General features: G+C 32.0%; 1 protein-coding gene across 1 annotated transcript; it reads left to right on the top strand.

The window, feature by feature from the left end:
- The first annotated feature begins 435 nt into the window (after positions 1–435).
- On the top strand, positions 436–16,524 carry LOC149902843 (potassium channel subfamily K member 6-like). The gene is made up of 5 exons (XM_090109339.1): positions 436–1,169; positions 12,149–12,289; positions 14,316–14,525; positions 15,251–15,439; positions 15,683–16,524. The coding sequence occupies exons 1-5, from the start codon at positions 812–814 to the stop codon at positions 15,982–15,984; spliced, it is 1,200 nt and encodes a 399-aa protein (XP_089965465.1). The 5' UTR covers positions 436–811; the 3' UTR covers positions 15,985–16,524.
- The last annotated feature ends 1,081 nt before the right edge of the window (positions 16,525–17,605 follow it).

The raw sequence follows: 17,605 nt of genomic DNA, 5'->3' as shown, positions 1-17,605 counted from the left end.
TATTATTACCCATACTCACACATCTCACAAAATTAATCTTTCACGGACCCTTCTTTTTCACGCATGGTAAACACCTTACACCTTACCAAAGCCTTACCTGCACCTGCATTCATTACCAGACTTATATTCTCTTGTTTTATATTTATTTTGATATTTTAAAATTTAAATACTTGCTCATTTTTTTCCTATTTAGTCTATAATCTGCGTATACCTACATACAACTATTTATTAAAATTATGAAACAATTAATTTATTATTTCGGAAATTAACTATAATCTTTGTAATAAGTACTGGTATTTTATATATTTATTTTTGTTAACTAATTTTTAATAGATATCTCAGACAGCAATAATAATTGAAGAATGCGCGTGCGCAATCCCTCATGTCATTAGTAGTTTACGCTTTTTGTCAGTTTCGCTTCACTCAGTTATCGGACGTGGTGTATAACGGACGTTAACGTCGTTTCGTATAAACGATAATTAGATTTTTCATTTCGTCATTTTAAAATGTATCAAGATGACGCCCAAAGTAATTCGCACAGCTTATAAACCCTGTTCGTTGTTTTTCGAATCGAATCATCCCAAAAGATTCTTCAAATACAGTTGACCGTAGCTACAGCCGTTACGAGTTTTTCTCATGTAACGGACATTAGAAAAAGTGTATGTTGACGTGTCTTAATTTTGAAAAAGATTATATAATTTCGTGTTAATTCAGTGTATTTTACTTATGTTTTGGACATTTTTTTGACATTATTTCGGACATTTGTGAGTCGACTTAGTTGCGGTTGCAATTTAGAAGTACGATAACAAAGATGGATAAGCCAAAGTATACGAGAATCCATTCCTATGGGAGTATGAGCTCTGCAAGAAGTGATGACGATATGACCGTGCATAGCCAAGTATTCCCATACCAGAAGAAAATGATTGTGAAAAGGGAGATTTTGTATGAAGAAGAACACCCACCGTTCCAGCCGCTTTTCGCAACATCGAGAATTTTTGGGAAAGCTAGATTCGCGTGTCTATTGCTGATTTATGTAATGTTCTACGCAACATACCTTTTGTCTGGAGCACTGGTATTCTCAGCATTAGAGACGCCGATGGAAAATCAAATAAGATTGGAAGTTATTCGTGCGAAGCAAGATTTTATGCTGAAAAATCCAACTGTTTTGGGTAAGGAATTATCAGATATTTAAATTATCTAAGTGAAAACTACTACTATTTAATATGTTACCGACAAAAAGAAAACAAAATTAAACGAACTAGAAAAGGAAAGTTTTAATTATCTTTCATAACAAAATGACCCGTCACACGCTTGGAATTATCGTAAGAATTTAGAAACGTCGCGTGGTTTTGTATTTCAAATATAATTTAACAGTTATAAAAAGCGTTATAATGACTTTAGGTCGTTATTATTTTTATTACCTATTAAGTAATAAAACATAATATTTTCAATAAAAAGCATCAGTTTTGTATAGCTTAGAAGATTATTATAAGCCCTCTAAAATCGGGAATAAGTTACTGGTTGTTACATTAATTTATATTAATTAAATCTTTAATATAGGTAACTACCTACCTATTTAAATTTTTTTTTTTTCAGTTTTAATATACATATATATCAATCTCATTATTTATCATACGTGTTAGAAAAAAAATGAACATTAAGTGAAGTCCCATGTCCGGTGTCCCCTAGTTTGGTAAGGAGCAGATTTATTATACATCTGTTTCACTGATCGATTTTCTTTAGGGACAAGTAGGTGATCAGCCTTCTGTGTCCTACCAGACCGAGACATTTTTTTTCTTCGTCTCCACCGGGAATCGAACCCAGGACATCGGTGCTACGCTCACGCGTCAACCACTGTACCAAGGAGGCGTTTAGAAAAAAAATGAACATTGGCGACCCGAAAATTAATATTTTCTAAGAGAGATAACATTATCGTGAATAATTTAAAATATTATTAGTAGAGACGAGGCACTGATAAGATCAAATCTAATAAATAAGACGATCCAATCTCAATTATATTCGTCTATCGAATACCTACATTATGTTACCGGCAAAAAGAAAATACCTACGTGGGAATATTTTCAATTCAACGACTAGGTACGTTTATTATATTCATGCTATATGACTAAATATATTAAGATCATAAGATGCACAAATGTGCATCGGGAAGATTTCTAAGTCACTGGTTTAGAACGCGACTAAAGCTAATCTAAAAAGTAAAGTAAAAACATATTTTACCTGGCTGCTCCTCACAAATAAGTCTTTTATTTACTAGGGTTCCAGGTGAGGGTCTGCAGATACAGGTTTATTTTTTATAGAGTTGGGAATGTAATGATCGTGCCTGGCCGGTTCTTATCTCCAACGTAATATGTTGTTGTAGGGGTAGCTATTATTAGATTTTCAAGCAAGTTATAGATTATAATAAACCTGTTGCAAAGGTACCGGTTTTATAACTTGGAACATCGTCCTTGTCTATGCGTCCAAGCCTTGACTTGACGACTCGATATAAATTGGAAAATTACAATATCTTACCCATAGAAATCGAAATAACAAGACACGATTTCTATGATCTTACCATATTCTTTCATTTACAAATGCTTGTTTTTCGTTTGCGATAGTTATGCTGTTTACAATTGTTTTTAAAATAAATAGGTATTTTAAAACTGAGTCCACAATATCACCGTCAATTTGAAATATTTCTAAATAGACAAGATAACACACAGCGTGGGTCATTTAACCGGTTTTTAATGATCTTGCAACAAAAACTAGAAACTACTGCCACAGCCTATAATAGCATGCCATAATAAATGAGGAAGGTGATCGCATAAATACAAATAGAATGAATAATATTTTGTCTAGGTTAGTATTACATTTATTATGTAATTGGGAAGGTAAGTAAAAAATATTATTTGCTGGTGCTTGGAGTTCTTGAAAAATATTCTCCTATGTCTCTATATCTTTAAATCTAAAAAAATCAAATCCGAGATAATGTCTGAAGGAACCATTTAATGCCATTTCTATAAGTTAAGTTGAGAATGGAGAATGTTTGTAGGTTCCCAATAATAACTTAAGAATGAAATAACTTTCAGAAAATTGAGTTTGGAAGTCAGGTGTGTCAGAATCACGGACCCTTCTCAAAACGTTATTATTCGATAGAAATATAGAATGCCTTTCAATTGTAAGTAATGGAAGATTTCTTTTGAAATGGATTTCTCATGTTGTTTGAACGTTGAAGATGTACATGACAGCTATGAAGAGAAACTTCGTATCTTATTCATGAAAGGAAAGATTTTCTTACATTGTCTTTGTATAAAAAGAATCCTGTCAGAACTATCTTCAAGTGTCCTAAATAATAAAAATCCAAAGGGGATCAATGATAAAGAGAATGAACCTGTAGCACTAATAAACCTTCGCAAATAATAACTCCCTATTTTGAAGAATTCTAATTCATTCCGGGGAAAGGGCCGTGGGTTATATTATATGATTTATGATTATGTCAGTCATCCAATGCCTACGGTGTGGAAGATTCTAACGCATCAAGATTATATTTTCACGATTAATATTTTTGTATCTATTGCAATCGACAGTCGACAAACTCGCATAATGCCTTACAAAAAAACTGCTTGGAACTTCTAGATTTAAATTCTATGTACCTAAGACTACCAAGATCACGTGGAAGCAGTCACTGCAGGCAGCCACCGATGACCATTATTTATTATTTTATTGCTCTGATAGTACCTACTAATTAGTGTCATGTCGGTACATTCCGCTATTAATTACAACATAATATTACCACAATATTACCGTTCCATTAAACTTTACTTATATAATTTAATTGTATCAGTTTAATCGTAGGTATAAGTAGATATCGATTCATAAATCTTATATATAACCACAATATGACGCCCCCTACATTGTAATGATCTACGCCAATTGTCTCGGATATTGTATGTCAATATAATATCTGTTACGGACGATGACACTTTGAAATGAATGTAAATACCGAACACAAATTATCAAACTACAATTCGGCTACGTCTCACAATTTTTTAATAAGGTAAAGTTTTTATTATAGTAGCAGACAAAAATCTAATTTAGAAAAAAATAAAACGAACAGGGTAATCAGTGTGTCACCCTGTTTTATTTTAATACAAAAGAAATATTGTTTAATTCGAATATATATTTTACTTATTATATCCTTAGAATCACTCAATCAACTTCATCAATCGAACAGAGATTATAAAACATGATAGTTAAAGTAATTTGTAGGGTACTTTTATTGTCGGTCATAACTAGTAACACTGGCAATCATAAAGCATAAATTAACCGCAGACATCGTTGTGTGTGACACCTTTATTCAAGCACTACTTCCTTGTGTTATTCTACACAAAATCGTAGTTCATTTGACCCCACACGATCAAAGATATATCGAGTGAGCTAAAGTGGACCGTTGACCCCTATATATTTTACGTTATTGCTCTGCCCTCTGAGCTACTCACACCGACATGTTATATATTGTATGACGATATTACAAAGGAGCAATTTGTGGTGATAAAATTAACTGCATAATAGGGCTATCCTATTACAGTATCAGATGCCAAATATGAATAAAGTGGGCATGACAATACTCTTCCAATTTTGTAGCGTTGATTTGCTATTAATTTATAAAATAAAACCGGTCAAGTGCGAGTCGGACGCGGGTTCCGTATTATGGGGACCCCCCTTAATATACAGGGTGTCCCAGCAACGGTATACTAAGCCCCAAGGAGGTTATAGTTTTGCATACGCTGAGTACGTAAAAAATACTTATAAAATTCCAGACGAATTTTTTTGACAAATAGATGAATTCTTAAAACTCTGTGTGTAAACCCCTAACAAGCAACCCGCCCAACTTTGCCGCCCGCACGTGACCTATCGTTTAAGATTATGTTTTCATAGACAAAATGCTCACATTAGCAAAGCGGTATATGCCGACTGCGTGAAGCTAGAGAAGAAAACATGGATTTTAAGGAAAAATTAAGCAAAAAATTTTTGGCGTAATTTTGTTGTTTAAGTATTTTTTACGTAATCAGTGTATGCAAAACTACAAGTCCCTTCGCGCTTAGTATACCAATAGTGGGACACCCTGTATATATTTTTTTATTTTTAGTATTTGTTGTTGTTATAGCGGCAACGTAAATAAATCATTTGTGAAAATTTTAGCTTTCTAGCTATGACGGTTTATGAGATACAGCCTGGAGACAGACAGACAGACAACGAAGTCTCAGTAATAGAGTCCCGTTTTACCCTAACGGTACAGAACCCTAAAAATGAGTCGCTCAAACAATCTCAAACACCAAAGAAGAGCTAAGTTATTCCAATTGCATGCATCCTGATGGTAATGAGATGAAAGAAACATCATTATTTATTATTGTTCTTACAGCATGATGACGAGCAGTAGCACGCACTTTCTTATCAATATGTTATTAATCTATATCATTTGATAATAATAAATATGTTTATATCAATATATAATCTTCCACTACGTCAAATTGTGTTGTAACTTGTAAATCAGCTAATATGGGGGCGGGATCGTTTAAGATTACAGTGCAGTTCCACAATAGGTTCTTATTATTCCGACAGAATAAGCACGACTAATTTAATTTTATTTTATTGGTACCTATAAATAATTAAGAGTAAAAGAATTAACGCATTAAAACTATTTAACTTAGTTAAATTCATTGTAATTCATAGATTATTAATAAAGTTATTGACTTGATTGTGAAACATTGCGTTCACTTTTACTCTTATTTTGGATCACAAAGTGATCAATTTTCGTCAACCGGTACATTTTACAACGATATGCATAACTGGTTTCAATATAGGTCTTTCAATCTGTACCAAGAACTACAGTTTTGAAAGTAAAGCTTTTACCTGATATGTCGTTACTGACAAGATACGTTACTAAAACCTACGTACTACTTTCAACTTTCTGAAAAGACATTTTACATACATACATTTATATACTACATACTTGAGTTCTTACAACACATAGTAGTATTTAATGAGATGAGACAGAGGTAGTGATAGGGAAGATTTTTAATTATATTTATGTTATTATGTTATATTTATATTTATGTTATATATAGTTTTTTAATTATATTTAATTATATTTATGTATACTATATGACGTATGTTGACATTATTAAGAGAAGATCAAATTTTAGACGAGACAATTTAGTTTATTTAAAGATCATTAAAACTACCTAAGAATCATTTTATTTCGATCTAAATTAAAACTTAAACAAAGAGTAGAAATAAAATTGTACAATTATCACAAATTAGTTTTAGATAACTATAATTTTATAATGACAGATCAGCCGCGAGTTTACATATTACAATTATTATCTTAAGTCGTAACACATATATTCCTTGATAATAATGTGTTATCCATGATAATACGTGTAAGTAGCGTAATCTTGTAAGTATAAATCCGTATTATGTTGAAACTTAAATACATACCTATGCGCATGTATATATATGCTTAAGTCAACAACATAAAGATCTAGTAGTATATACATATACATAATACACCTAGTAATATACTAGTAAATAGTAATATATGTATGTATCTACAATGATTTAAGAACACATAGTTACCCCTAGTAAGAGTAAAGGCTATCACCCTTTTGATTGCATTCCTTTGTAAATAATACCGCGTGATCTGATAAATATGACACGATATATTTATTGACGTAATTGATTGCAATTAGTAGTTTGAATTTTCCTTGTCTTGGAAAATAGTTTAGAATTTATAAATATACACGGAAATAAATAAGTATGTTCTATGAAGTTCGCATGTCGTGTTTGCATGCTTCCGATTAAAGAATATTTTATTAGGTGTTAATAACGGTGTTTAATTACCTTCAGTCGATCACGTGAACATAAATCAATTAAAAAATATAGCTTATATTATTACACTTTTGTTTACACACTGTCAAACAACTCTTATCAAAGAGATATCATGTACCTAACTACTATCAGGCGCTCATGTTGACTTTAAATGCATATCGATAGAGTAAGCATTACTCAATCCTCAAAGTCTAATTCATCTTGCCTTTAAAATTTAGCTGACAGACAGAAAATACATAAAAAATAACAAGTTAAAAAAGCTCTTTGGTTCGTCACAGCTTTATGAGCGTAACTCGCATAAAGTAGGTATATACTTATAGCTGTAAAATCGATTTTACGACAAAATAGGTGGTATTTTTATATGAAACCGTTGACCTATGGGCTATGAACATTCAATATACATAGAATGCAAATGTTGGAGAAATAGGGCTGTACAGTCATACATAAGTATAATTTTATAATCCTACCATTTTTCAATCCTGTTCTATATTCCCGATATGATAAATAATAAATATTATGCTTAATTAGTTATACATGATTGAGTGTATGAATTTTTCTTATTCATTAGCAAAAAAATAGCAGTTATAAAACAAAAATCTAATCACCAATTTAAAACTCAATAATGTAATTAAAAAAGAATTAGTATTCCACTTAAACGTGGTTATACAAACTACGTGGAAAAATTTTAGAATAACATGAATGAATAAAAAATTGATTTTACTCAGAAAGAATCGTTTACACCTAATTCATATTTAATTAATCTCAGGACGCCGGGTCTTTGGCAGCTGACCCATTTCAATTAGACCTAACATAATCCAGACTCTATAATTCTATATATGTATGTATATCTAAATAATGAATTAGGTACCTACGTTGATTTTGTTGACCCACTGTTATCCTTTTAATGTATGTTGAAAAAGAGAAGATTTAATTAGAAAGGACTATTGCACGCCTCATAAGCGAAGCGTTGAGGTGGGTACTACCACAGTATTACCATTATTTCCTACAGTAGTGCGACGAATGTACTTGTGCAGAGAAACGGAGGGGAACTGGCGGGGGTCGGGCGACGCGGGCCGCGTAAAGCAAACACGCTTAGTTTGCTTTACCTAGCGCGAAAGGATGACGCAGTCGTATTTTTTGTGTAATAATTTTATTATACATAGGTACTTACATATTCTATTATGGCGCGCACAAACTGTTCGGTTTACGGATGTAAATCTACATTGAAATCCCAGAAGGAAACAATATTTCAGAAAGATTGTATTAATTGTATCTGTTGAATTAAAATCAAAGCTATGTTTATATGTTGTCCTCATTATTTTCTAATCAGATTGTACATCCCAATGCGAATGCATTACTTAGTTAAATGTTATAATATACAATTAAGAACATCCAAAAATAAAGTGTCCACGTAAATAATATTTAGCAGTGCAATATCTGTAATTATATATTTATGAACAAATAATTACATCAGATTTAATAATCGCAATTATTTTGAATGTACATATGAATAAAGATTTCAGCATAATATGTATTAATAATCACAATTGTTTTATTTCCCATTTGTTGCAACCCTAGCGTATTTTCGTGTGGCAGCGTCATTACCTACGCTGGCGGCGGCATCGCGCGACATCAAAGGCGATTCCCTACTGTAGGAAATAATGGTAATACTGTGGTACTACTGTCACTTCACGCAAAACATCTGATTTTTCAAACTTAAAATGTCTTTATGTATCATACATTGCACTTGTAAGATAATACATACACACACATATTAAGAAAAAACACTATTTTTAACGTTCATGTTATTTTTGATGTCATATTTGTTATTTAAACTAGTTAAAAAACAGTTTAAAAAAGTTCTGTCTTGGACGTCCGTGTGTCTGTATGTGCGGATCCTTTTTCTTGTTAACACGATAGCGACCGAAATACTTTGTCAAACTCAAACTCAAACATTTATTTATTCAATTAGACTTCTTATAGAAGCACTTTTGAAACGTCATTACATATTTTAAAATTTACCACCGATTCGGAAAGCAGTATCTACGGAGAAGAACCGGCAAGAAACTCCATAGTTGCTCTTTTAAATCATGTCAGTTTTACAATTTTACAAAATACATATGTAACATCATATATTATAATAACATGCCAAAGAACTGTCCTGTGGTTTTTTCGCGACAACCCTCCATGGGTTTTTATCGTCCATATATTCCTGAATACTGTAGTACGCTCTCTGAACTAGTACATTTTTTATATAAGTTTTAAATTTAGAACTACTAAACTCTTTAATATTATGAGGAATTCTATTGTAAAAGCGTATACCTTGACCCATAAATGAATTTTTAACTTTAGCTAATCGGAAAAATGGCATTTCAATTCTATTTCTGTTCCTTGTGCCATAACAGTGTCTATCTCCTACTCTTGTGTGTAAGTCAGCGTTTTTGTGTACATGCAAAATATTATTAAATATATACTGTGATGGTACAGTAAGGATACCAGTATTCTTAAAGAGATCTCTTAGTGAGTCCCGAGCACGTAAATTATATATAGAACGAATGGCTCTTTTCTGTAAGATAAATATAGTTTCTATATCTGCTGCCCTGCCCCATAGTAGAATTCCATAGGACATAATACTATGAAAGTAGCTGAAATAAACCAATCTAGCTGTATCTTCATCGGTGAGATGCCTTACCTTTCGGACTGCATATGCTGCTGAACTGAGCTTACCTGCAGCGGTGTTGACATGGGCTCCCCACTGTAGTTTCTCGTCCAATGTTAACCCAAGAAATACAGTCGATTCAGTAGGGTGTAATACCTCCCCGTTCAAGGTAATATTTCTGCTTAACTTTTTAACGTTTGGTAGTAAAAATTCAACACATGTTGTTTTTTTGGCATTTAATAATAAATTATTAGCAGTAAACCAGTCGGATATGTGTAAAAGAGCACTGTTCACTTCGTCAACATTTGGGTCATGCCTATCCACATTAAATAATAATGAGGTATCATCTGCAAACAGAACTATTTCACACCTATCCTGTAAATAATAAGGTAGATCATTGATATATACCAAGAACAAGAAGGGTCCTAAAATAGATCCCTGTGGAACACCAATGTTAATTGACGCACCGCTAGAACGTTCTCCATTAACAACTACAGTTTGTATCCTATCATGCAGGTATGAGGCTATGAGGTTCTGAGCTTGTCCTTTAATCCCATAGTGACTAAGTTTACGCAATAAAGTACAATGTTCAACGCAGTCAAATGCCTTGGAGAGGTCACAAAATATCCCCAAAGCATTTTTTGAGTTTTCCCATGCCTTATATATATGTGTTAGTAGTGCAACTCCAGCGTCTGTGGTTGAGCGCCCCTTTGTGAAACCAAACTGTTTGGTGTGCAGCAAATTATTAGATGCAAAGTGACCAGTCAATTGGTTTAATATTAACTTTTCGAATACCTTACTTAATGTTGGTAAAATCGAGATAGGTCTATAGTTGTTACAGTCTTCTTGATCGCCTTTCTTAAATAGAGGTATAACTTTACTAAGCTTTAATAAATTAGGAAATGTACCATAGTCACAACACTTATTAAATATAAAAGCTAAATTGTTCGCAATATTTTCTATTATATTATTAACTAAATTTACGGACATTCCCCAAAGATCACAAGTATTTTTTAAATTTAGTGTCTTAAAGGCTGTAACAATATCATTAGCATTTACGTGTCGCAATTCAAATAATGTACTGCACCCCGCAACATGGTCCCTCAAAAAGGTCTCTGCAAGTGCTGAAGACGTTTAAATTATTAGTAATGCTAGCAGGGACACTACTAAAGAAATCTTCAAATGCAAGCGCAACATCAACATTTTTGTCAATAACCATGCCATTATTAACAAGTTTTATGGTATTACTTGATTTGCTTTTACCCATTTACTAATCGAGTCTTTTTTTTTCTCTTACGCTTGAGTATGCTCAGGAATAGAACCCTTTCATTTTTCAGGATCTGATTCGATGTGGTTTAATTGTTATTAAATAAACAAAAATAATAATTAATAAATATTTATTAAAAAAAAAATTATGAGGCGTGCACTTTTGGATTTTCCAAATTATTTTAATTTTAAGAAGGCGTACTGAACCCCATAAAATTATAGATGAATGGAAAAAATATTTACATATAAATCTACATTTTAAAAATGTGTAGGTAGGCTTTTATCATTATTGGAGCTGATCATTTATAATACCTATCTAATAAATTAATAATATATATTTTTACCCGGTTATTGTCCATCCCGATTTATAATTCGCCGCACATTTCGCTGATAACATGAAAACTACATTATATTTCATCGTAATGTTCTTACCAACTTATCTAGGTTGTTGAAAATGCAATTAGAGCGATATTGCGTTGCATCAAAAACCATTTACAGGGACGAGTGCTCTATGAATAATGCAAACACTACGTCATATGTGTCGAGATCTCTTAACGCTTTCATATGAACTGAAAAGTAGTAATTAAAATCTTTATAATATTGTACTCGTGCACATGTGGAGCACACTTATGTTGTATCATGATTATGACAATAGAAATATGGTAAATAATAATTGGATTTAATACAATTTTACATAAACTTATATGGTAAAATTAATATTTAAGGTTGTTTGGAGAAGACATAGTATTTGTATTTATATTTATAGGCAAGTCCGTGCTAATATTTTAAAGTACCTAAAAGTTAGAGAGATAAACTAAAAGATAATGTTTTTGGAATTTATACCCTCCTACAATCTACATAATATAGGTACTTACACTCATATGTAATTATAATAAGTTTTCATTACCCGCGTTCAAATGAAAGTGTCTCGGGTAAAGTCATGTTTATTTACCACAGGCACCTCCCTTTAAATATGAGGGCAAAGACCCATAGCACTTCGCCCTTACTGCGGTCACGACATGTCTTGGCTTATGTTTAAATGAATTTTTATGCGACACTCATGATGAATGAAGTTAAAATAAATAACGTTACTTTGTTAAACATGAGCTTTATTTTAACAGCTAGGTATTGCTTATTCCTACCAGACACCTACGCTTTGACTTCGCATGGTTGAACATTGTCACTTGCGATGTTATAAATCACCTGTGTACTGTAAAGTCCAATTCCGTTCACCTCATTTGCTCGGACCATCAAAATTCCAAACATGCCTATGAAACTAGCGATATTAAATATATATAATGGGATATAATTAATTGTTTTATATTTTTATAGATGCGGATCTAGAGGCACTCCTGGACGTGGTGATAACTGCCAGTAACCAAGGAGTATCAGGTTCTAGAAACGTCAGTGCAGGCCCCAACTGGACTTTTGGACAATCGCTCTTCTTTGCATCCACTGTCGTCACTACTATTGGTAAGGACGTTTAACAATTCAATTTCTAGAAAATTCTTGTCGGCATAATTGGATACACAGATCGAAAATAAAAAACAAATTCTGAATTAAGAAATTCAATTTATATAATAATTCATTCACATTACGAGAAAGATAAAATATTTTTAAACTGAGCTTTCGAAAGCTTTGCAGCTAGCGAATTTAAAGTCAACTACCTACGACTAACCACTATTTTAAACGTTTAGTTATGTAACTTATTATAAAAGCGTCGCAAAATCTTGTCTTAAATGTTACTTACTTATAAAAATAAATAATTGGCAATTTGGCATAATTACAAAATTCAATATCTAGGTTGTACCCTCAATGGTTGTACCCTATTAATTGTATTAAAACATCATGTTCTTATACCGTATGCGATCTCTGCTCTCATGAATGATTTATTTAGTTCATGTAATTTTACTGTATAATTTAGTAGGTAGTAAATTGCTACATAATTGGTGTTATTAGTTATTTAGTTTACAGTAAATCTAAATAATTTGGAAAATCCAAAAGTGCACGCCTCATAATTTTTTTTTATAAATATTTATTAATTATTATTTTTGTTTATTTAATAACAATTAAACCACATCGAATCAGACCCTGAAAAATGAAAGGGTTCTATTCCTGAGCATACTCAAGCGTAAGAGAAAAAAAAAGACTCGATTAGTAAAGTATTTCGGTCGCTATCGTGTTAACAAGAAAAAGGATCCGCACATACAGACACACGGACGTCCAAGACAGAACTTTTTTAAACTGTTTTTTAACTAGTTTAAATAACAAAAATGACATCAAAAATATCATGAACGTTAAAAATAGTGTTTTTTCTTAATATGTGTGTGTATGTATTATCTTACAAGTGCAATGTATGATACATAAAGACATTTTAAGTTTGAAAAATCAGATGTTTTGCGCGAAGTGACAGTAGTACCCACCTCAACGCTTCGCTTATGAGGCGTGCAATATAGATGGCTGTATTGTACATAAATGTCTGAGGTCTCGACGTCATTCGAATTTCCAGGCGACATACTAACCTATTACAGAATTTGGGACTAAGTTATGCTATTTATAGACTTAGACCTGATTTACCAAAGATGTTTATATCTTATATAGCTATATCCAATGTCGATAAATTTCATTGAATGCTATATGTTATTATTTGATTTGATCTAATTTTGTAATAGATATTGAAATTTTGATCACTAATTAAATAGAGATATACCAATACAGTTGGTACTTACATTATAATTATTATAAACTACATACCTACATAATATTATTATATATCCTTGTAACTAAATGGCACGTAGGCGGTAGATATAATATAATATTCAATATCGATGAATATTCCGATGTTTGACAATAATGTCGCCATATGAATATTTTATTAGAGCTATTTTCTGTGTATGAGGATCAATAATTCAAATGAAATAAGCGGGTAAGTTTGTTGGCGTAATAGAGATCGACGTCCCGCCCTTCTGAGGGATGAATTTTAAATCGAAATACCTTTTCGAGCCTTTTCGATACTTTTTGGAAATACAATATGCGAAATTTCGATACATTCAAGTGCTATTATATTTATCTTTAGCTTCTGATAGGGTAATGTAGATACCTATGTATCTACACTACAGATCAGTGTACCTATTCCAAAAGTAAATCTATTTGTATATATAAAAATTTTCGCATTGAAATTCCAGCATTCTTTATTCGGGGTAGTAATCTTGCTTTACAATATTTGAATGATATTCATATTCTTCGATCTTCTGAAAAGAACCCAAAAAAGGTTTACTCTACAAAAGTTTTTTGCTCTTATTTACTTATATTGTTACCATCCATTTATTAGGATCGGATACACGTGGCATTGTCCAGCCTGTCTTTTGTTACATCACTTACATACATCACGGCATTATAACATAATATACTTATTGATAAACATAACGTTACGAATATTTTAATACATACCTATTACCTATGCCTGATATTGTTAATAAATTTTCTCAATTATTAACAGGTTATGGTCACGTAACACCACTGTCGAAGCCAGGCAAAATGTTTTGTATGGCGTACGCTCTGCTTGGAATCCCCCTGACTCTGGTACTGCTGTCTGCTCTGGTGGAACGTCTGCTGCTCCCAGCGACCTCCTTGCTGAGGGCGCTCAATAGCTCGCTGGGTCACCTGTATCGACCCTTCACTATACGGCTTGTGCATCTTTTTATTATCGGTAAGTTATAAGTTACGATTACTTTTCAAATTATCTAATTGGGTTGCGGGTTAGACTTTCGAAAATCTTTCATTGGTCAATTTTAGGCCTTTACAGATATTACCGGTACTTTCTGGGTCATTTTTATTAAGAAATATGCATTAAGGTGTTTCTGTTTTCTAGTTTCAGAACAAGTCTATTTTAGTCCTCTCAATGTTAACTTCTATTTCAAGGAATAATATCTACTCGATTTATTGTTGTATTTGCAAGTCACTTAGCCCGTGAATTACGTGAATAGTGTAATATTTACACAATATTAATACCTTTTTTTAAGTGGGGAAATCTTCCAAAGATACCCACGGCTATTTCACGAATATTTACCTATACTACTGCCGAAATAATGTTCATTATTTATTGATTCCGTACCTAGACAGTTTTTACAAAATTCCTCGTTACAACACATGAAAATTTCTAAAGAGTTTGTATAAACCATGATGATAGACGAGTTTCCTATCGCTTTAGAAAGCGGTAGACCGATCATCTGCAAAACTAAATTTATACGAATGAACAATAAAGCTTTGAAAAGATTTTGAAGTTACGAAGCTACCTTCGATATAAAAAAAGCTACGTAAATTATTCTTATGAGACAATATTTTGAAGAGACAATAGGAATAGTTAGTTAAAATTGTTTTATTTCCTTTTCTTGGGAATTAAACAAAACTAAAATAATTACCTACATGTTTTAGTGCTAATGCTCGTGATATTCTTCCTGGTGATACCGGCGGGGGTGTTTTCTGCCATCGAGCCGGAGTGGGACTACTTGGACTCGTTCTACTACTGCTTCATTTCGCTCACTACCATCGGCCTTGGCGATTACATCCCGGGAGACTCCCCTGATCAGATGTATAGACCCCTCTACAAAGTTGCTACGACGTGTAAGTTGATAATTTTATTCGATTTTGTTATACCAACATTTATTACATTTGCCAAAGTAAACTAAATCCAAATCCATTATTGATTAAATTAGAGTAGTTTGTATCAATTCGACCTAGGTCGAGCGACAACATTCCGATAACAGATTTTCTCCTTTTACATAATCACAAACAGATGTTTCATTTAAATTGTTATCTTTTTGGAGATATGGTAGCTTATTGGAATTATTTGTGATTTCGTTTCAGTTTACTTATTACTGGGTCTCACGTTCCTCATGCTGACTCTGACTGTCTTCTACGATATACCTCAGCTGAATCTTAGCAGCGTGTTTTCTTCGATGAAACTTGACGATGATCCGGAGAAGATGCGTTTAAGTGGTTCTGGGGGAATTTGCCCTGGGTACGGTATCGGGGGACTTATGATGAGGGACGACTACAACCACCATGACCAACGCCGCTCCGTTGTACACATCAGGCCACATTTGGATGACAGCCCGAGCCCCGAGGACACCACGCCAGTACACGCCAGAGACCTTAGAGTCCAGTAAATTCTATCCAACAATAGACCGACTTATTCTGAAAACCTTGCGCGACTCATATTTTATTCTTACGTCATTGTATCCACTATTAAAGGATCGATAAAAGCGGCCGTCAACAAATATTAGACTAGACGCGATGTGAATATTTTGCTCACTGAATTTCTTTAGTTTAAGTATTTTGTGAGTTTTATGCTTGATTTAATGTAGATATTGTGGTATTTTTGATGTATGAGAGAAAAACATAAATGTAATACATGTACTAACATCACAAAATATAATTTGTTCATTTAAAAATTTTATCGTGGATATGACTTAACGTTAAGTTATATAAAAAAAAAATACTTACTGACTTGAAAAAAATAATTGCCGATAAATCATGGCAGCTCCTCTATGCTGCTATAGTATCCTGAATTTTTAAACGGTCAGAACTCTGTAAAATGTTAAGATAATTATTTAGGAAAACTGAATACATACCTCCTTCTTGTAATATTGCAAGAATTAATCTTCATCAAAAGTTTGCTTCAATTAGGTAGTGTAAGTAAGCTTATTTAGGTTCTACGTTGACTTATTAGGTATATTTTTTTATTGAATTCAATCAATTTTAACTGATAACAAATCTTTTCTATGTTAGACCAATAAATATTAATATAGCGTAAGAGAAGAAATATCAATGTATTTTAGATGTTGTCGTATAAAAAAATACAAAATTTACAAAAAATATATACGTATCAATATCATTACAAAATATTTAGAAACTGATTAAAACTTTATGTATATAGAGAGTATTTATAATATATCAGTGTCTATCTTATATGTGTAGTTAAGTAACCTATTTACAAAATATATTAGCATACTTGAAAACTTAGGTACCGTCTAAAGGAAAATATACACAAACTTCCACCTAAGTATATTTTCTTTAATAAAACGAAAATATTTTGACAATCCCAAAAGTATAAATTATCAATTGAGAGATTTTCAAATTTTATTATTAAAATGTCCTAATATACTTGTTTATATTACCGTCCCCACAATATTATGAAAATTCTTATTAAATCCGCAAAAAATAGATTTAGAAATTCTTAGTAAGACTGACGAAATTTATAAAATTTTGCACTTTTCTAATGAGAGTTTGAATGCTTCTCCCTGTCCTGATAAATACCTACTTGAAAATACATAACTTCCTACCACAAAATAAAAAAAAAATGCATATCAACCCTTGATATCAAAACTTTTTAAAAAGTTTACGTTTCGACGAAATTAAATTTTAAAATGATCCAAGCTCTGTTAATTGCTACAATAAAAACTACTCAAATATATTTAACACAGTAGGTACACACTACAACTCACTACATATTTGTTATTGTTACACTATTATATTTTTTTAATGTTGCGATATAATAATTTATTATCGTTATATTTGATTTCATTATGTACTTTACAAAACATTCTATTTTCCTAGCCTAATTTTTAACTACGGCTGTGATTATAATTTCCGTTATTTTTTTGATTTTATAGAACGAAATATTGACAATATAGCAAATGTTTAAATTACAAAAAATATACAATGCATAATTAAATAAAATACCTAATAGGATCTGTATGGCGAAGTTGTTATTAAAGGAATTGTATA

Source organism: Colias eurytheme, chromosome 14 (genome assembly GCF_061535395.1).
Source record: "Colias eurytheme isolate Ceu_HAF_F1 chromosome 14, ilColEury1 Martin Lab GWU primary, whole genome shotgun sequence".
NCBI classification, from domain to species: Eukaryota; Metazoa; Arthropoda; class Insecta; order Lepidoptera; family Pieridae; genus Colias; species Colias eurytheme.
Note: the sequence above shows the minus strand (reverse complement) of the source record. Positions and strands in the feature narration are given on the sequence as shown.

Bases quoted from the DNA above. Each gene is read 5' to 3' on its own strand.
- LOC149902843 (XM_090109339.1), top strand. From the start codon at position 812: ATGGATAAGCCAAAGTATACGAGAATCCATTCCTATGGGAGTATGAGC. The intron at 1,170-12,148 runs GTAAGGAATTAT...ATATTTTTATAG, and splicing joins GAAAAATCCAACTGTTTTGG to ATGCGGATCTAGAGGCACTC. The intron at 12,290-14,315 runs GTAAGGACGTTT...AATTATTAACAG, and splicing joins CACTGTCGTCACTACTATTG to GTTATGGTCACGTAACACCA.